General features: G+C 41.8%; 1 protein-coding gene across 2 annotated transcripts in view; it reads left to right on the top strand.

Moving 5' to 3' along the window:
* Positions 1–22,252, top strand: part of vps50 (VPS50 EARP/GARPII complex subunit) — a 224,695-nt gene that overhangs the window by 167,240 nt on the left and 35,203 nt on the right. For both annotated transcript variants that reach the window (XM_054744890.2, XM_054744888.2), the window contains one exon: positions 14,780–14,928. In XM_054744890.2, the coding sequence (XP_054600865.1) occupies positions 14,780–14,928 (149 nt within the window). The remainder of the gene's footprint in view (positions 1–14,779; positions 14,929–22,252) is intronic.

Genomic DNA, 22,252 nt, shown 5'->3' with positions numbered 1-22,252 from the left:
GTTAGGAGAATGTTTTGGGCCTTTGCTGTAAAAAAAAAAAGTGAGCCGCGAACCGGAAAAGCTTCTGCCGATCACAATTCAACAACGGATTATAAAAGAACAGATAAAGCTCGAAACGTGCGGATTCTTCCTGATGTGAGGCGAGTCTCTGCTTTGTTTCAGTTGTTTTGGCGTCGACATCATCCTAGTGCTCAACGTTTTGTGACTCTTAAAAAAACAGTAAAAATGGTGAGAAATGCTGGCAGCGAAGAGCTTTACCGATCAGGAAACTGCTGGCGGCGAATTAGTTAAAGAGGGACTGCACACCAACAGAAAATGTAACTCCACCCCTAGTCAAGATTTGAAAAATGCTATGAAAGTAGGCGTTGCCAGGAGGCACAGAGTGGCATGGCCAAGTGTGGGGAATTTCCATCCTGGGAGGGAGGGGGAGTGGAGACTCTACCAATGACATGAAAAAATTCCAGCCCCTGTCAATCACAAGTTTAAAATGCAGTAGCCGCTGTTCTGCCACAGGGGGGCAGCACTAAGACGTTTTTAAGACCTAGAGTCTAGATTTAATCAAGTTTACACAAACATGTCAAAAAATGCACAGAAATATTGCATTTGTAAAGACCCAATTCTAAAGTTTATCAGCAAGAAATTTTGTTTTTTGGGGGTTTAGTTACTCTAACAAAAATAACGAAAACGGCACAAAGTAAGTTTACACAGTCAGTGAGGTTGCTGTGTCTCCTGCAAGCTAATGCTGCAGTGTGGGCATTTTAATTCGACAATGGCATTTCAAAAGCTCCATAGTTGTTTAAAGACCCAAAGCCAGTAAACAGGAGCAACCCAGAAGATATCCCTTGTACCCCTGAGAAAACACGGCATCTTTTTGTTTTAATCTATTATTTGGTAAAGAAGGCTTGAGGCTAACATTGAGCTAATAATGCTAATGGTGAATTAGAAGCAAATCAGCAGCTCTGAAAAAATCTCAAATTACTTTTTCAATTACCAACAACTTGATGTTACAGTTACATGTGTGTGAAGTGAATAACGAGTCAATTATGGCCTTTTACTTCCCAATGAGTCATTCAGAACAAGTACAGCAAGATGACAAACAACCACACTTCTTGTAAGGCTGGAAAATATATATTTAAGTCAAAGTAAAGGTGTAGTAAGTGCTCCCTACCATGAAACACCCAAGACTGCTAGCGCTGGACATGAAAATATACTTATGAACCCTTTGTGTATGACATGTCTTTGCTTGTCATCTAAAATCTTCTGGTGCTGTTTTGTAACTGGCAACAGCCATGAAAGTGATTTGATTGTTTAGAAAATGGACTGAAGTTACGTAGTTTGACTACAGGATGTAAATCTTCCAAACTGCACCTTTAACAGAAGTCTGATATAAATGATGATTCATTCAAAGCTACTTTCTGCTATTTGCACCACTTTTCTAAAGTACATTAAACATAAGAAGGCAGGAGTGTTATAATTAAAATAAGTTTATTGATGGGAACAGGTTAAGGGTTAAAGGACAAAGAAGGGATCATTCTTGGGTATCATAACTGCACCATACCACCTGACCGCCTTTCTGAACCCAGACTCGTCATTAATATGTAGAGAGAGAAGACCACTTTGTTAGATTTCCTCTGGTTTTTCCAAGCTCCTAAGGAGAGATGTTTTATTTTAACAGCTGAAGTTTGAACCAGTCTGACAGAAGTCTCTGACAGGGGAGAGGAGTTAGCTGGAGGTCGTTGTTCCTCAACACGAGTAGTTTCATCTTGTCTTGTGCTAGACTCCACTCCTTCCTGTTTCTGAAGAAAGCCCCTCACAGAGCAAGTCTCCCTGCCTCTCCACTTCCTGCCATGTCTGCCTCCATTTTTCTTTTTATGCGCAATCATTTTTTCTCTGAGCCTCACTTTTAAGGCTAAGTGCTTCCCCACAGATCTTCACTCCTCTCCAGGTTTTCGTTTTCTGATTGAAGATAGCAGGGTGTCCACGTGAGTAGCATTTTGAGCACTTTTTTCCACCTTGCCCATTTATGTTAATACATTTCTTTCTCTTTTTTGGTGTAGCTCTCAGTGGAGCAATCTCACCTGCTTCTTTGTCTAGTTCTCAAGAGGGCAATGCTCTGCTAAGGAGATTTTTTTGGAGAGAGAGACTTAATCTCTTAAATAAAGTAAAGGGCATTTTACTGAAGGCTGCAAGGTGTGAGAACCAATCTGCAGCAGCCTAGATACATGAAAGACAGAGAATTATGCCCAGTGCATGATTTAACATCACGTCCTGACACTGATGAACACTTACTAAAATATATAATACAACCAATCTCCAGGAATAGCATATTGGTGCATTAACTGAACCAAAAACATTCTATTGTATACAAGGCTTGTGCGGTATCCACATTTTAATACCGTCTAGCTTCCTCCACATTTTACCAAAGTGTACGGTGTTACCAGGACCACCAGTTGTTTTCTCTTTTAATAACAGGCTCCAGACAGAAGTCTGCTATTTCAGCTACGGCTCGCTCTTGTACGGTATCGACAGGCGTGCGTCTTTCGCTGTCATCTTTTGTTTGCACTAGGGGTTGTGTCAACTAGTCAACTTCACTGCTCTGTAGTGACTTTTTATGCCTGTCATCGACTAGTCGCTGTCACGTGATAATGACCGACAAGATGCAGTCCTCGGAAAAGATAGCAGGTGACGGCCCCCTGCGCGTTGGGAGGTGACACGCTGTGCCAGACCGTCGGTATATATACGCCTGCCGTAAAACGGACATCTGACCAAATTGTGACATTTACCCTCTTGCAATTTAACCTTCCCCTCACCCCCATCCTAACCTTAACCAGCTTGCGCATGCAACGCTCTGATCGTTGACGCGCTCCAGACATCTGCGTCCTGAGCACGGCCACAGTAACATTATCAAATTAGGTGTCACCACCTCAAAAACTAATTTAACACACAGTCGTTCATGTCTGCTCATTTCCTTTTATTTTTTCTGTCTTTTATTTGTGCCTGATGCGTGGACCAGAGCGCATCACCTGTTTTGTCCTCCGGTGACGCACCCCACCGGTGCGGCCGGCGAGCAGCGCGGACTCCTCTGTTTTTGCGGTCGGTAGATCTTTTAGAACTGCAATTCAAAGGTAACTCATAAGGTGAATATACAGTATATAAAGCCATGTAGCAGTTTTTCTTTAGGATTGAGAGGAGATGCAGGAAGAAAATAAACAGAGACAGGACAGAAAAATTGTCAAATAAAAACAAGTTAGTTTTTGTACCTGGTGGTTGCAACAAACAGACACCACTGAAGGTGAGGAACAGAAAATGAAATTATTTATTTTAATGTTTAGAATAGCAGCAACTCTGAGAGGTTGCAGGCACATCAGTTTGCGGCCGCTGCGCAGGGGGAGGGGGGGAGAGGGCTGAAGCAAGATGCAGAAACTACTGTTGTTAAAAGAGATGTGTGTTAACTTTGAAAATGTGGGCGCAATTTTAATTGTGCAAAACTCCAGCGAACCAAAACACTGGCTGTATACGGTACTAGCTTACCGTAATAACGCCCAAGCCTAATGTATGCATAAAGAAGTACTATTTATAGAAATTACAATAATATTTATAGTCTTCTGAGATAAATATTTTACTTGTCATTTTAATGAGGATGAAGAAGTAAAACCAGCTGTTGGTTAAAAACAAAAAAAAAGTACTCACCTGGTTTAGTTAAGTTAGCGTGTACTCCTTGTGTGTGATGAATAGATTAAAATGTGCCAGAAAATTATTTCATTATTATTAATTCCAAGTTTAAAAGATGATTAAATAATTTAAATATTCTCTTGTTTCATGCATGATAACTTCTGGAGCTTAAGGAGATGTGGATCTTTAAAGTTAGGATGGCTAATATGCAAAACAAGCTTTTTTTTAAAAATGTATGCCTTTTAACAACATTTTAACATAAAATAGTTATAAATAAATTTTGGAGATTAAAAAAATCATAATAATGACACTTTTTTCTTGCATTTGTCTATAAAGTCCCGCCAATATAATGGCTTGGTCCGAAACCAACCATTGAACCATCCTGTTGTCGATCTCACCAAAGTGCCACATTTCCCTGGGTCCTCCACTCATTATGTGCTTGTGTATTTAACAACAGAACACCGCTGGTGTGAGAGGTTCTCTGCTCAATAAAATCAGAGAAGGAGAAAGAGCCGACTCCTACCACTTCAGCTTTAGGACAAACTACAAGAGTCCCAAAAAGAAAAACACCATTTGAAGTTACGGCCAACTAAAGACATTTGAATATTTATACTAAAACCTAAAAGCTATAACATTGTTATTCTAAGGTCATTCTCAGAATAAACGTGAATAATAGGGATGTGTATTGGTGAAATTCTGGCGATACGATACGTGTCACGATGCACGGGAGACAATACAATATATCACGATATATTGTGATACATTCAGCCAGATGATATTAGTGATTTTTTTAGACTGAAATAATTGTAGGACAATTCAGTAAACAGTCCAAACTGATACGTAACATGTTTAACATGAAGCATCTGTATCATAATAGAGGGAATTACATTTCAATGGTGGAAACAAAACCCATTGCACACTGCTACCAACTAGTGTTTGGCGTTTGATTTGCACAAAAAGAAAATACACAAATGTTTGCATGTAAATTCTTCCAAAATTTTGATACAAGGCTTTTGAATATTGATATAATATTGGAGGAAAAATATATTAATATTTTGCCATATTGATATTTTCTTGCATCCCTACTGAATATGTTACTTTATGTGAATGTGTGACTTTCAGAATGTTATTAAAGCTGAAGCTAACAGTGGCTAAACAGCACGGATGCCATGAGACCAGTGGGAAACATTTCTGTTCATGGACCTTGATCTCAAATCTCATCTTATTTTTGTTAACTTGTTACAATAATTAGTCTTTTGCTTTGTGTCCTAACTGAAGTATATAAATGAGAGCAAATCTGCATCAGGGGTAGTTACTGATGAAGCTTTAATTATAGATCATCAGTGAAGACCTCCTACTAGAGCTGTCCTGATTAAATAATTTCAGTAATTGCATAGATTATTCACCATTCATGAGACATAAACTCAGATTATATAGATTAATTGAATACAGTCCATTAAAGTAGTTTTTGTTGGTGCGAGGGTTTGATGGACGGGCTGCTGTAAGTTGGGTTAAAGCAGAGATCTTATCGTAGGTGAGGTCTCTAGTCAGCTTCAGTGATTCTTTATTATTAAAGATTTTCTCAAATCAAATTGTACCCTGCAGTGCTTCTTTCTCAGCATCGTTATTATCTTCAGTGCTTTAAATATTCCTTTTGCCTTCACTTGCCGACGTGGCTGGAATATAAACTAACCATTAAATCGGGAATATATTTATCACAAGGAAGAGCACACAACTCAGTCTGACTTTGTTACAAATATTTTAGTAGAATTTCTTCCATTCCTTTTTCATTATGTAAATATTTTAAACAGCATATTTTAATTCAATTCAATTCAAGTTTATTTATATAGCACCAAATCACGACAAGAGTCGTCTCAAGGCACTTCACATAATAAAAATTCCAATTCAGGTCAGTTCATTAAGCCAATCAGAAATAATGTTTCCTATATAAGGAACCCAGCAAATTGCATCAAGTCACTGACTAGTGTCAGTGACTATACAGCAATCCTCATACCAAGCAAGCATAAAGCGACAGTGGAGAGGAAAACTCCCTTTTAACAGGAAGAAACCTCCAGAGAATCCTGGCTCAGTATAAGCAGCCATCCTCCACGACTCACTGGGGATCGAGAAGACAGAGCAGACACACACACACACACACACACACACACACACACACACACACACACACACACACACACACACACACACACACACACACACACACACACACACACACACACACACACACACACACGGACAAGTAATGTGTCTACAGTTATATTGTGATGTCTTAGTAAATATTCTATTTGGTGAAAGATAAACTTTATTGTATTTGCTGTGTTTTAATCTGAAATAAATAAAAACTAAAATAATAAATTAACCTTTACATGTTTCAGTTTCACACTGGCGTTCCGCAACCATTTAAGTTTCCCTTTCTTTGCATTTATATTACCTCCTCGGGTCAAACTCTGTCACATTTTCAGGTGAATATTTTGCAGGAAGGAAAGATGGAACATTTTTCTTCCCATAATCTTCTAAATATACATCAGTTTCACAGAAAGTTTTCTGCCTTTGGGAGTTTTAGAAATTTGCTTAGAAAAGTTGTGTGATTTATGACTATCTTCTGCTTGAACAGTGTGTGCTTAGCCTCCGGCGTTGACAAAGACACAGCTGTGACGAAAGCTGCACCTGCTGTTTGAAAGACTTGAGCACTTGTACCATGGCTGGCTGCACATTAGGCCTTTTCTTTCATTGAGGCAATGATTCAAGATCTTTTTATTAGAAGTTCAGTCCAGCTTCGACCATTAGTGCCGGAGACGTTTTCAATGCCATTGGCAGATTGCTAAAATAATGCTGACAGCTATCTCATCTGCAGCAATCAATACTTGTGATTTTATGTGAACAGCCCAAAAAGAGCCTTATCTTTCTGTCTGAGCAAAACAATACAATTAAAACTCCTTCAGCATATGCAGTGTAACTCAAAAGATGTTCGACCACTTCACTGTACATCAGGCATTTTGCACAGGCTCTTAATTTGTCCACCATGGCCTTCCTTGTGCTACACATGGAAATGCAGAAAGCACATGGTGTTGGTTAGGTCCTTCCTCGTTCGTCATATTGATCGACCATCGTCATGAAAAAGGACAACAACAATTACAAATTCATCATTTTTGGATATTAGATCAAGTGCAGTCGATTGGGTGCAGTTGCTAGAGGGTGAATTATAATTTCAAGGGTTTTTATTGTTTTTGGTGCTCCAGCATTGGAGGAGATGACTGATTCTGACATTGTGCATGCATCATTGAGGTTGCATAACTAGTTTGCATTTATAATATAAAATGTTTGAAAACAGAATTTGTTGAGGCTGCTACAAGCTCCCAGGACCTGCCCCTCATCTACCATTCTCCCTCTCTGTAAAAACGGAAACACAAACACAAAAAAAAATAAATCCCCTAAATGTCATCGACGCTGTTCTTTTCTTTCCTTCCCCACACGTAACACTTTTAGATGACCCATTTCTTTTACCTGAAGAGTCCCTGCAAGGCAAGGCTGCTTTATTTATATAGCACATTTCACACAGAGGCAATTCAATGTGGGTGTCGCATTCATTTTTAAAGGAAACAGTTTTTCTCCCAGAAGTTTGTGATTGCAGTCGGTGAAAGTTCTGCCTAGTTTTCTTACAGTGAATGTGTGGAAATGAGGTGGAAATCCTTTTTTATAGAGAGGCTCTGATGTAGAGAAAGTCTCACTCACATATTGTTTCTGCTTTTAAGTAAAACACGTTGCTGCCAAGTAGAAATGGAAGAGCTGTTACTGGTTATCAAATCAGTATACAGAATCGTTCCTGATGTCCCCAAATGTTCCCAAGGAAGCACTCTTAGTTTAATAGGACCCTTAAAATGAGCTGTTTGATGTGTGAATGAGTATTAACTAATAAGAAGTACTAATAATGTCTTTACTTAGAAGAGTTCTGCTTTTTTACTTCTTTACTTTCAGTTGTTTTTGGGTCTTTTGCTTAAACATGACTTCCCTTGGGTCCCCCTAGAGCAGTGGTATTCAATCCTGGTCCTGGAGAACCGGTATCCAGCACGTTTTAGTTTTACATCTGTTTCAACACACCTGATTTCAATCAACAGGTAATTAACAGGCTTCTGCAGAGCCTGATGAGCTGATGACTGAACCACTGACTCTAGTGTGTTGGAGCCACTAAATTGTGTATTACATAAAAATATAGACTCCGTACCTCCTTAGCTTCATGCCTGCATAACGTCCTTGTTTTTGAATAGATCTTGACGTTTGAGGATGTTTCACCTTTTTTCCAGAAAGTACTTTATTTAAATTCTAAGTGATTGTTTGGCTACTTTAGGTGTTATACTATTAATAATTAATTTTCACATGTTGCTATTTTGTATGTGCTTGTGTTCCTTCTCTTTTCCGTCTGTTCGCTGTGAGGAGATGTTTGGCGTAATGCTACGTCGTTTTCATAACTAACAGTTTTTGGTCCCAGTTGATGTTGTGGGTATTTATGAGTTGAGGCATTCTGTTGAATCAGAGCAGTCCTATAGGAGCCACCTAGCCTCTAATCCCTCCCCATAACTAATGTTGTCATTTAAACCATCACATTTTCTGCATTTTGAGTGTCTTTTATTGGTGATGACAATGGGCGTAAATGTGAAAGATGATTTCATTTCCAGATTAAAAGAGAATAGAATAATTTTCACTTGCTACATGCATGATAACATCTGGAGCTTCGAAGTGCTGTTGTCAATAAAGAGATGAGGATTCATTAAGATGCAAGAATCTCCTGATGATTCCTTTAAAGTCATCACCTCGTGAACCATTTGGTTCAATCATGTATTATGTGTACTTTTCATAATATAAGGAGCCTAAGTCACTTCTGCATCATGAGTCCCCAGAAGAATGAAAAAATGAATGCAAGTCAACGGGGCTAAAAACACCATTTTCTAATTGGCTTTGCCGTACACCCTGGATCACACATATGTTGTATTGCAATTTAAATGAAAAGTAATGATGGGTGTTTCAACCACACCAGTCACATACTTTGAGATTTATCAGCTTGTAAAAGTTTGTCATTAGCATGACCAGGGGCGCAAATAGGATTTTCAAACTGGGGGGACAAAGTTCCAATGTACCCTCCCCCAAACACACACACACACACACACACACACACAAACTATTGCAAGAGCCTTAATTAGAGCTCAGTCAGTTTGTGTAATTTCATCCAATGGTTTATGAAAATAACACAATTATATGCGTGTTTGAAACCATTATGCAATGGAACGCTGGCAACATAGCTCTGCCTGATCAACACTATTCAAATGAGTCATTTATTCTCCCAATCAATTACTAACCAAAACCTCATGCTTTATGTAAAACATTAAATGATTTTCAGCATACCGATCTTTACAGAAAACATAAAAGTCCTAAAAAACTGCACATAAATTATGATAAAAAACGATATTCACTTACCACTTATCCCCCGTCCCCCACCCTATCTGCGCACCTGAGCATGACTACAAACTAGACATCGGCATGTCGCATATATGACGTCACCACATAATCTCCTCTCCCCTAGCGTAGCTGCTACTTACCACATGACCAGATTTATGGTGGTTCTTTCCTTCTGTGGGAAGTTTGCTGAACTTACAGCCCGTTTTCCTCAGTTTTCTCCGTGTCTGGTTCGATGACGTCACTTTCGTGAAGCACATTTGTAGTTCTGGACTTATTTTCGCACAAAACCTAAAATATCATTCCCCCCGTTCGAAAATAATCACGTTCTTGGTATCAAAATGTGCCTTTAAAATTCATGGACATCATGTGTGAAATCCATGAAACATAACAAGCGGGATTATAAAATAGCATTTTAGCCTCATTGACTTGTATTCATTTTTTCTTTCTTCCACGGACCCATGATCCAGAAGTAGATGGGCGTGACTTAGGCTCCCTGTTGGGGGCTCAGATGCTACTGCTTTGCTAAATTCATAAAAGAAGTGGTACCAAGACTCATTATTTACCATTTATCGTCTATTTGTGTGTTAGTGTGCAACTTTCTACTCATCAGGTCGTCCAAACTAGTGAGGTGAATTCCGGCTCTTTTTAGAGAGCCGGTTCTTTAGGCTCAGCTCACCAAAAAGAGCCGGCTCTTTCGGCTCCCAAGTGGCTCTTCAGATTTTCTGTTGCATAGAGTACATTTATGATCAAAATAATGCAAAACTTTGTGTAAAATTATTTACTAATGTAAAAAAAAAAGCTATATATCAAATATTTTTCATTTCTATGGATTTATTAACTGAACACTTTAAGAAATCTCCACTTTCCGATTGCTTCGCTCATTTTCTCACCGTCTTCGTCGTACTCTCCTCACTCTCGCTCGCCTTTTTCCTCCTCCTCATTCCCTCTCGTCTCCCTCCGCCCGCATGCGCTCTGCTGTGTGTCTGAGTCTGATCCTCCCTCTTCCCTTCCCCTACTGGTCTGTGTGTGGACAGTCTCCCGTCGTTCTCTTCAAAGAGCCGGCTCTTAGAGCCGGTTCGTTCGCGACCGACACATCACTACTCCAAACTAATAAACCTGAAGTTTCTGTTCTTGTTCCAAAATCCTAGCTCATTTTTATGAGAAATATGTACTAATGGCTTTTCTGGATTAACGCCATTACAACAGCGCATTAGTCATGTTTATCTCCTACGATAGGACAGAGGTCTGTGGATAAACCATCTTTTAGTGGCTTTTATCTTTTATAGTATTTGGTAACCTAGATGACAGATACATATTTGTATGGAGTGGATTTATAGAGTTTATGGTTAGCTCAGAGCATTATTTTATGTCATGACAGCAGGTGAAAATGAAGCATAAATGTTGGCAGACTAACACAAAACTGCAAACTTTTCATGAATGTGTTGGTTTTCTTCTCTTTCTAAAGTGTTTGTGTGAAGTGAACTAGAATGAGTCTTTTTTTTTCCATCCAAAGAACAGTTTTAATAAATGATGACGGTTAAAGTTCAACCTGCTGCAGAGAAAGACCTAGAAAAATGTCTTTAATAAACCAGACCTTCAACCAAAACCCTAAAATATCTGTACTCTGTTAATGAAATGAATTAATTTCAGCTGTATTTCATCTTTAGCTCGTACCTGTGTTTGTTCTACTTTTCCCCTGAGTTCAGAATTATTGTCGTTTCTCTGCCGATCTGCTGACTTCACAGCAAAGTGCAGGTGCAGCTCAGCCTCATTCTAAAGGGAAATATGTTTAAACTCTCCAAGTGTAAATCTTAAAAATGAGTTACTAAGTTGATTGTGTTTTCAGCAAAACCCAAAGGATGGATGAATGCAGAGAAATGAGCTGGAGGATCTGGAAAGGTCCAGCTGTCAAATACGAGCCGACAGGAACCAGTCTGGACTATAAATGCCTTTTTGAAGCTGCGCATTGTGAATCTTTGGTGTGTTTGCAGGACTTCTACTTTGTTTTGTGAAAAAGGTTGTTGTGAGACTGGCAGGAACCCGTTTTATGGTGCAGTGTCATCTCCCTATTTGCATCTTCCATCACATCTTCAGGGTTGGGATGAGGACACATGCTTCTCTCAGGTGTTCGGTGTTATTTTAAAGAATCATGTAGTCGTTTATGTTGACATTAGATTTTCAACAGCAGCTCTATTCTAAAGCATGCCTCCTCTGCTTTGGAGTTGAATTCTGTCTCAATTATAAAAGCAGCTAGTGTGAGAGAGAAGAAAATGTTCATTCTGAAAGCCAGAATTAGACCATGATTGTTCGGAACAGCAGCATGTAAATGGATGTTATGGTACAGCATTAAAAGGTCCTTTTGTTCATTACCTGCATGATTGCTATTGATCTGCCTGAGGTGGTTTTGGAAGGCTTTGCAGCAGAAGTGTGGAGGCTCAGCGTACTAATATGGTACGTTATGGCATCATAAGGCTTTATATTTCTCTTTTACACTAAAACATTTTGATGATCTGCCTTCCTGTGGAATCCTGATGGGTTTTATGTAAATCCAGAGTAATGTGATTGGTGGGATTAGGTTTAATTCTTGTTTTGCTTGTTATTCCATTTGAGAGGATGCTCAACAGAGAGATTTATTCAGATAAATCAAGAGAAATGAAGTTTAGATGTTTTACAAAAAGTTTATTCACAATAATTCACTTCAAGTTGAGATTAGTTTTTCAAAACAGTCGCTCATCTGCAGTTGGTTCAGTCAGTCTATCATCTATCTATCTATCTATCTATCTATCTATCTATCTATCTATCTATCTATCTATCTATCTATCTATCTATCTATCTATCTATCTATCTATCTATCTATCTATCTATCTATCTATCTATCTATCTATCTATCTATCTATCTATCTATCTATCTATCTATCTGTCTGTCTGTCTGTCTGTCTGTCTGTCTGTCTGTCTGTCTGTCTGTCTGTCTGTCTGTCTGTCTGTCTGTCTGTCTGTCTGTCTGTCTGTCTGTCTGTCTGTCTGTCTGTCTGTCTGTCTGTCTGTCTCTGTCTTTGTCATTTTATTTATAAAGCCCCTTCCCACCCCCAATCAAGGGGACCCAAGGTGCTGAACATAGTGCAATGAAGCAGCACAATAAAACAGCTCTATAATAAAATATAGAGATAAAAAAAATTAAAAACAAAAAATAAGAGCTGAAAACAATAAAAGAATAGTGATCAAAACATTAAAATGTGACTAAAAACAACTAAGAAACAAATCTAAAATACAGCTTAAGCCTTGCTTTTAAAGTGGGCAGCAATGTGGACGGCTTGATTTCTTGTGGGAGTTGGTTCCAAAGCCGAGGACCCGGAACTGTGTAGGCACGATCACCCCTAGACTTACGCTTTGATCGGATCTTTATCTGAATGAATCTTACAGTTACAGTCAGTTACAGTCCCACTAGCTGTCACACACACCGGTGTGTGTGAAATTCGTTCTCCGCATTTGACCCATCCCTGGGGGAGCGGTGAGCTGCAGCTGTGGCCGCGCTTGGAAACCATTTGCTGGTTTAACCCCCCCAATCCAGCCCCTTAATGCTGAGTATCAAGCAGGGAGGCATTGGGTCCCATTTTATCTAAGTCTTTGGTATGACCCAACCGAGATTTGAACACCGATCTCCCAGTCCCAGGGCGGACACTCATACCAGAAGGCCACTGAGCTGGAATCTGTAATCAATTCAACAGGTAAACTAGTAGTAGCATGTGACCGTCAGAGCTGCGGTTTTAGCGGTTTTGACTGATCCAGGATCAGTTGTGTAACTTTTTTTTACATACGGGGTTTTAGCGGGGTGTTATAGCGGCGGCAAAAGCCAGCGCGGGGGAGGGGGTGGGGTGTACCGTCCAGAGTTTAACCCAACTCCACAGCTGACAGAGCTGCATGTTCAGGTTATTTTCCCTGTTTTATGTCCCCACACACAGCGCTGCTAGAGCCGATAATAATGGCACCGTAGGTGAGCCCGGGACAGAGAGAGAGAGAATGTAGTTGAGTGAGGGAGAGAGAGACTCCTCCCACATCGGAGCAGGTTCAGGCTGATTTCTAAAGCTTGGTTTACGCTTCGTCAGCGCGAGTGTGGAGTCGTGCACTTTAGTTGACTTGAAAACTCAACTTCTCTTTTAAAAATGGTTTGAATGTTTCTGATGGCACACGTTAGTTCAAACAAGCTAAGGTGTCAAAATGCGTGCATCTCTCTAACGGAACTGAGGTTAGTGAGGAAAAATGATCAGACGGCTTCGAAAACGTGCAGCCAGCCTGCCTTGGTATTGCAGGGAAAACTGTGAGCATTTTTTGTTATTTAATACATTTAAAAGCTATTTCTACCTACAGATTTTTTCCATGCATTTTTGGAGTGGAACATGTTTTTATAAAGCTCCTCTCTAGACATTAAAAAATAAAAAAAGATAAAAATTAGAGAAAATATTAATAGCTTTAACTGTTTTTATTGTATGATTAAATAGTAAATATTAATGTGAATGTTTTGTTGTACTAGATTAGATTCTAGACCGTCTTTTCACTTAATCCACAGGATGGCTTGGCAGGCTAATGTTGGATCGTTGTTTGCAGAAAATCATGAATTGAACCGGAATCGCAATTTCTGCTGGAAAAATTGCAATTCTATCTTTTCCTTAAATCGTTCAGCCCTACTGCCACGTCTTATTTGCATTGATTTGAAGCGTCGTTTGTGCACGTCCCCCGGAATTATTGCAACACATCCGAACGCTGCAATATACAAGTAACCAGTAGGTGAAGTCGACAAAATGAGCGAGACACACACACCATGGAGACTCCGTCAGGTTCAGAGGTCTTTTCCACCATCTATGATACCGCTGCCGTCTCCTTTCTGTCATGAACTCAAAATTAACCGTTACTGCTGTCCTATTGACACCATGTTTGATTTGGTTGTACCCCCAACCCCGGCTCTCTCTCCGGTCTGAGTAGTCTAGTGTGCCACCTAGTGGAAAACCCCAGTACTATGTGCAGTGCAGCAGCAAGTATGTGAACAAAGACACAGCCTGCTGCCTGCGCCAATGCAAAGACAAAGAGCACGGCCCTCAGCCTATAGCAGCATAACTGCAGCGATAACTCTGGATAACCTAGCCCTTTAGATGGAGGCATGGTAAGAGAGAGCCGTCTTTACCGACTTTACGCTCTATATCCATTCTGATCGACATAAAACTTTATCGACTAGACAAACACATCACCAAAGTGCTTTTCAAAATTAAAACAAAGAACAGACAGAATCAATAATAAAGTGAGAAATAAATAGAATGACACAATGCTACTAAGTGTTAAAAGCCATCCTGAACTAAAACGTTTGACATGGCTGAGGACAGTGATGCGTAAATCCAAAAGGAGCTGGTTCCAGAGCCCGATCACCCCAATGATTAAATCTAGTTTGGGGAACATCGAGGAGAAACTGGGATCAGCCTTCTCTAAGACACCTGTGATTTGCCCTCAGCTGTAAGTCAAAATGCTGCTGTGAATTAGGACTAATAAATATGTTTCCTGAGGAGTCTAGGCTGCATAACAAAATGAAATCCAGATTTTCTTTGCTGTTCGCTCCATTTCTCTGACTTTTGTTTTGGTTTGTTTTCAGGACTCTTTAGGGGAAAACTCAGGAGTCCATGGCTCGGCAGAAGACAGGAAGGAGAAGGTGCCAAGTCCTCATCTCAGCCAGCTGGTGGTCCTCACCAACAGCGGGACGCTGTATGGTCTGGCTCAGAGGGTGGTGGCCACCGAGTCTCTGTGAGCAGGCAACACACACCAGCTGAAGCATAAATGGTCATTAGATGGTTGTAATGGTGGCTTGAGTAACACAGGAAGTAACAGAAGTTGCAATCACAGCTTAGTTCATTTCATCAGAGATTAGTCCCACTGCCATGAGAGTTTCATGTGAACACTCTGGAGAAATAATACTTTACACCAGAAAATAATGTGTCAGTCTCCATGTCTCCCAGTCCGTTTGGCTTTCCTTGACTCCTTCTGCGGTTTCGCTCTCTCTCTATTACAAAAACACACACCGCCCAGTGCCACCCTCACACATAATTAGGTCAAGCCGACAGCCCCCGAATCCTGAGAGGTTTACTGTGTGCAACAACAGCTTCATAATGAAAAGGCAGCAGCCTGGACAACACTACTGTAGAAATGCCGAATAGCCCTGTACCCACTTCCTAAGAAAAAGTGTGTGGTGTCGGAAGAAAGCAGCGAGCTCTGGAGATTAATGAAAGGAAAAGAGCTGAGATGCAGGGGCGGTGGCGCTTCTCGGTTAAAGATTGGAGGCAAATGATTCTCGGTGGAGAAAGATGCAGACTTCAAGGCAGGACTGCATACAAAGTAGTTTTGCCTGAAAGTGTGTGTCATTTTAACATCAAAAAACACTGTTTGTGACAAACCATCGGTGTGAGAAGACCTGAGCAGAAGCTGTTTAGGTGCCCTCCAGCTGTTGTGTGTAGTGTAAGATAATCAGATGACCGTGAACGGTGTGTGTTCTGCTCCTTTTGTTTAAATCACACACTGCAGTGTGTCGCCAAGGCAAACACAAGGTGTTCCAGCCTAACTTAACACCATTTTCTGTGCTCTATGAAGTGCCTCTGGGCTCATATTTGACCAACACATAGTAGCGCTAAACTGAACTGTTCACCAGCAGGGAAGTAAATAATGTGAGAAATCTGCCTCATTCGATAAAGTCCGTAATCTAGAAATATATTAATCATAATTGAACGTAGCTGCTCGTCCTTAAATAACCTACTGCTTGTTGAGCCTTTGAACTGGCATGAACTAGTTATTGTTAATTATTATTACCAACAGCTAATGCTAGGTATGACATATGGAGTCTAAATCACTCACTAATGAGGATGAATTGCAAACAAATGAAACCCTAATTAAGACATTTTGTGACACAAAAAAATCTGCAGGGATTTTTCCGAGATGACATCATTTATTAGCTGCTCAAATGAACGCTCGCGTTGTTTTCACGTCCCTAACCAGTCGTCCCAACCCACTGATCCAGTCGACAGTGACAGTGAAAGTTTATGATCCTGCTTGTGGTTGATATCTGTTTAAATGGCCTCAGCTTGGAGAAACAGAGATTATTCACCATTTGCACACTGAATCTTTTCTTTTGCACAATATCTAAACGTATTTTCTCCTCTGTCCCTTTAGACGTTCCATCTGAATCGGATTCTGTTTAAAATGTCTTTTCTTGTCTTTTTCATTTGTGTCCCTAACCTGAAACTGTGGTTAAATTACTTCTACGAGCCTCATAGCACAACCTCAGCCATTTTTCATTAAGCCTGCTCACTTAGTTTTTATTTAATACTTCACCGCTGTCCGTCAGCCCCCTTCGGCTTGAGTCAGACCTAGGGATAGGTAACGAGTTAGGTACTTTTTAAGGAACAAACCAAATGCCATGGTACCGACTGTGGACCGATTCACATGATGATGGCGGTCAGAGGGACCGGTGGCGCCTGTGCTCGACTGCCTTGCTTCTGTCAGTGCGCCCCAGGGCAGCTGTGGCTACATCGTAGCTCATCACCATCAGTGTGTGAGTGCGTGTGTGAATGGATGAATGACACCCTGTAGTGTAAAGTGCTTTGAAGTCCTCTGACTCTGAAAGGCACTCTACAAGTAACTTACATCTGCAACTTATCATTCCAGACCGGTAAATTTCCTAACTTCATGAAAATAGCGAAAGTTGCACCACTGTATAAAAGTGGGGATAAACATCACTTCACAGACTACAGACCTGTTTCCTTACTTCCTTAATTTGCCAGGATACTAGAAAAACTGTTTACTTACCGCCTAGATAAACTTTTAGAAAAACATAAGCTACTTACTAACAGTCAGTATAGATTTAGAGCTAATTGTTCAACATCACTGGCACTAATTCAAACACTAGATCACATTACAAATGCTATAGATCAGAAAGAGAGTGCAGTAGTAGTATTCATAGATCTAAAAAAAGCATTTGACACAATCAATCATAAAAATCATAACATCCTACTAAATAAACTGGAACGCTATGGAATTAGGGGGGTGGCACTAGACTGGATCAGGAATTATTTGACCGACAGGAAGCAGTTTGTGAAGTTGGACTGAATCAACTCATCATGCTTGGACATTGTTTGTGATGTTCCCCAGGGGTCAGTGCTTGGTCCCAAACTCTTCATGCTTTATATTAATGACATCTGCAAGGGGTCACAATCATTAAAGTAAATTTTATTTGCAGATGATACAAATATTTTCTGTTCTGGGGATAATTTCAAGGAACTCCTACATATGCTCAACTCAGAACTACAAAAAATAAAAAAATGGTTTGAATGGAATAAATTATCCCTAAACTTGAATAAAACTAAAATCATGTTGTTTGGGAACAGCAGCCTAAATTTACAAGAACAAATCCAAATTGATGGTGTGAGAATTGAAATAGTGAAGAAGATCAGATTTCTTGGTGTAATAATAGACAATAGTAGTAGTCCCAAGTCTCTCTGCCTGTGTGTTGGGGTTTACCCCGGGGGACAAGAGGGTAGCTCACATTAAACATATAAGCAATAAAATCTCAAGAAGCATCTCAATATTAAATTAAGTCAAACACATTCAGGATCAAAAGTCACTCCACGTTCTATACTGTTCACTTATTTCCACATATTTAAATTACTGTACAGAGGTTTGGGGAAACACCTATAAATGTGCATTATCATCATTATCTGTGTTACAAAAAAGGGCTCTAAGGATCATTCATAACACTGGTTACAGAGATCATACACACTCATTTTTAAAATCACAAATCTTAAAATTTCCAGAGGTAGTTCAGTTTAAAACAGCACAGCTAATGTATAAAGTAAACAATAAACTACTTCCAGACAACATAAAACTGTTTCATAAAAGGGAGGGGAGGTATCAGTTAAGAGGGGAGTTAAAATTCAAACATGCTCGAGTCCGACCAACATTAAAAACTTTCAGCGTGTCTGTGTGTGGTGTGAAACTGTGGAACAGAATGAGTGATGAATTGAAGCAATGTCCAAACATGATGCTGTTTAAAAAAAGGCTTCAACTCATGATGTTTACCAAATACAAGGAAGAAGGTCCAAAAGTGTGTGCCTAAACACAAAATGTTTGTATTTATGATATGATCTTGATAAACCATGTGCCATTTGTGTGAACATGTTGCAAAGTAATTTGCCAAAAAAACTACCAGACAACATTAAATAACTATTAGTTATTTGATGTTGAGAAAGGGGTGGGAGTAAATAAGCTGATGCTTCTTCCTACTCCCTTTTGAACATGTGTTAAAAAAAATAAACAAAAGGAGAAGTTACTTATGGTGTGTGTATTACTATGTGTATGTACGCATGTTCAAAATAAAGACAAAGACAAGTGCAGGTCATTTATAATTTATGATATAAAATGGTTGAGCGGTACCGGATAGATATAGTCGGACTCACCTCGACACATAGCATTGGCTCTGGAACCCAAGTCCTTGAGAGGGATTGGACACTCTCCTTTGCTGGAGTTGCTCCGGGTGAGAGGCGAGGGCTGGGGTTGGCTTTTTGTTAGCCCCAAGACTCTCTGCCTGTGTGTTGGGGTTTACCCCGGGGGACAAGAGGGTAACTTCCCTGCGCCTTCGGGTCGGGGAACGGGTCCTGACTGTTGTTTGTGCTTATGGGCCAAATATCAGTTCAGAGTACCCACCCTTTTTGGAGTCCCTGGGATGAGTGCTAGATAGTACTCCATCAGGGAACGTGGGCAATGACAGCTTGACCTGGAGGTGTGTGATTGGGAGGAACGGCCCGCCTGATCTGAACTCGAGTGGTGTTTCGTTATTGGACTTCTGTGCAAGCCGCAGTTTGGCCATAATGAACACCATGTTCGAGCATAAGGGTGCCCATCAGTACACTTGGTACCAGGGCAGCCTAGGTCGCAGGTCGATGATAGACTTTGTAGTCTTATCATCTGACCTGCGGCCATATGTTTTGGACACCCGAGTGAAGAGAGGAGCGGAGCTGTCAACTGATCACCACCTGGTGGTGAGTTGGATCAGATGGCAGGGGAAGATGCCTCGTAGACCTGGCAGACCCAAACGCATAGTGAGGGTCTGCTGGGAACGCCTGGCAGAAGAACCTGTTAAGACGGTCTTCAACTCCCACCTCCGGCAGAGCTTTGACCACATCCCGAGAGCAGTGGGGGACATTGACTCCGAGTGGGCCTTGTTCCACTCTGCAATTGTTAAGGCGGCTGTTGCTAGCTGTGGTCGCAAGGTGGCTGGTGCCAGTCGTGGTGGCAACCCCCGTACCCGCTGGTGGACACCAGAGGTTCGGGGAGCCATCAGGCTGAAAAAGGAGGCCTACAGGGTGTGGCTGGTCTGTGGGTCTCCGGAGGAAGCAGACAAGTACCGGATAGCCAAGCGGGGTGCAGCAGTGGCAGTTGCCGAGGCAAAATCTCAGGCATGGGAGGAGTTTGGTGAGGCCATGGAGAAAGACTATCGATTGGCTCCAAAGGGGTTCTGGCAAACTGTCTGGCGCCTCAGGAGAGGAAGGCAGCAACTCGCTCACACTGTTTACAGTGGGTATGGGGAGCTACTGATGCCAACTGAGGCTATTGTTGGACGGTGGAAGGAATACTTTGAGGAGCTCCTCAATCCCACCTATGCACATTCCGAGGAGGAACCAGAGCCGGGAGACCTGGGGATAGACTGTCCAATCTCGGGGGCAGAAAATGCTGAGGTAGTCAAACAACTACACAGCGGCAGAGCCCCGGGGGCGGATGAGGTTCGTCCTGGGTATATCAAGGCCATGGATGTTGTAGGGCTGTCATGGTTGACACGTCTCTGCAACATTGCATGGTCATCGGGGTTAGTTCCTGTGGAGTGGCAGACCGGGGTGGTGGTCCCCATCTTTAAGAAGGGTGACCTGAGGGTGTGTTCCAACTCTAGGGGGATCACACTCCTTAGCCTCCCTGGAAAGGTCTACTCCAGGGTACTGGAGAGGAGGGTCCAATCGATAGTTCAATCTCAGATTGAGGAGGAGCAATGTGGTTTTCGTCCTGGCCGTGGAACTGTGGACCAGCTCTATACCCTTGCAAGGGTGATGGAGGGGGCATGGGAGTTTGCCCAACCAATCCACATGTGTTTTGTGGATTTGGAGAAGGCTTATGACCGTGTCCCCAGGGGCACCCTGTGGGGGACGCTCCGGGAGTATGGGGTGGGTGGCTTTCTGTCAAGGGCCATTCAGTCCCGTTACCAGAGGAGCGTGAGTTTAGTCCACATAGCCGGTAGTAAGTCGGACCTGTTCCCGGTGAGGGTTGGACTCCGCCAGGGCTGCCCTTTGTCACCGGTTCTGTTCATTACCTTTATGGACAGAATTTCTAGGCGCAGCCGTGGTGTGGAATGTGTCGAGTTTGGTGACAGGAGAATCTCGTCTCTGCTTTTTGCGGATGATGTGGTCCTCCTAGCTTCATCCAGCTCTGACCTTCAGCTCTTGCTGGGTAGGTTCGCGGCCGAGTGTGAAGCGGCTGGGATGAGGATCAGCACCTCCAAATCTGAGACCATGGTTCTCGACCGGAAAAGGGTGGCTTGCCAACTCCTGGTCGGGGGAGAGGTCCTACCTCAAGTGGAGGAGTTTAAGTGTCTCGGGGTCTTGTTCACGTGTGAGGGTAGGAGGGATCAGGAGATCGACAGGCGGATAGAGCTCCAGGAGTTGACGTCACTTCTCCCAGCATGCAACACTTCAAATCGAAACGGCACCATTTTGGCAGGCAGAAGCCCGCAGCTGGACTATTGTTGTCATAAATCTCACACGGGAAATATGGTTGATTCCTGTTGTGCCCCAGGATGCCAGAACAGACAGGGACAAGTCAAGGGAAGATCCTTCTACAGGATTCCCCAAGACCCGGAGCGCCGCAAACGTTGGATCATTGTAATAAAACGCACTAGTGACCGGGCTTAAATGAAACTGTGGGACCCCGAGAGTAAAGGATTTCACTTATGCAGCGACCACTTCATATCAGGTACTTAAACTAACGTTTCCTCAACTGTGTATGGCATTTATTTTAAATGCTTTTATTACGATTCTTAGTGGGCTTCCTAAACTTATTTTGGCGTGGCTTTTTCTGTCTTATTACTCATAGCAACAAGTAAACATCACGTAAAACGTTGCCTCGTGATTTCTGCGTGCTGCCGTTTCTGTGATTTATGATCACAGCAATTAACCGGCTAAGCTGTATTTCATTTTTAAGCAATGGTTGATCAAGTGTCAGATCACACATAAAAAGCACTTTGGATTGCTATTATCTGTCTCACCGAGACCGATCTCAGACAGATCCTGAGACGCTCCTGCCTGACATATTTATTTTATTCACGGGAAAAAAAAAATCTGTATAGTGATTTCTCTTGGCGTTCAGTTTATACATTCAAACAGCACAGCACTCTATTTAAACTACTTACATGTAAATCTATGTTATTTGTCCATCCATCCATTTTCATCCGCTTATCCGGAGTCGGGTTGCGGGGGCAGTAGCGTCGAGAGGCCCAGACTTCCCTCACCCCAGCCGCCGGAGCCAGCTCCTCCGGGTAAATCCCAAGGGGTTCCCCGGCCAGGTCCAGTAAGAAGTCCACTCCGACAGCTTCTGGCGTCGGAGCGGGCAGTAGCGTCAAGAGGCCCAGACTTCCCTCTCCCCAGCCACCGGAGCCAGCTCCTCCGGGGGAATCCCAAGGGGTTCCCCGGCCAGGTCCAGTAAGAAGTCCGTTCCGACAGCTTCTGGCGTTTTTAAAAAGTATCCCAGGGACACGGTAAGGGTCAGAGATGTTTAGTCTATTTAATTTCTGACTATATAAAACGATTTCTTCGGTTTTAAAGTGTGAAGTAAACTCAGACGAAGTAAAATCCAAGCTGATCCCGTTCACGTTCAAGTGTTTGTTTACCTTTTTTTACCTGCCAAAATGGCGTCTACTAACTTGAGAGTCACGTGGGGTCTGGAGCTCTATAGGTTCAGCATCTGCAGTGATGCGGACGCTGAGCTGATCTGTCGTGGTGACGAGGAAGCTGAGCCAAGCCGATCCGTCGTGGTGAAGAGG

The sequence above is a fragment of the Nothobranchius furzeri genome, chromosome 11 (assembly GCF_043380555.1).
Source record: "Nothobranchius furzeri strain GRZ-AD chromosome 11, NfurGRZ-RIMD1, whole genome shotgun sequence".
NCBI lineage: Eukaryota > Metazoa > Chordata > Actinopteri > Cyprinodontiformes > Nothobranchiidae > Nothobranchius > Nothobranchius furzeri.
This window is presented reverse-complemented; position numbering and strand designations above follow the sequence as displayed.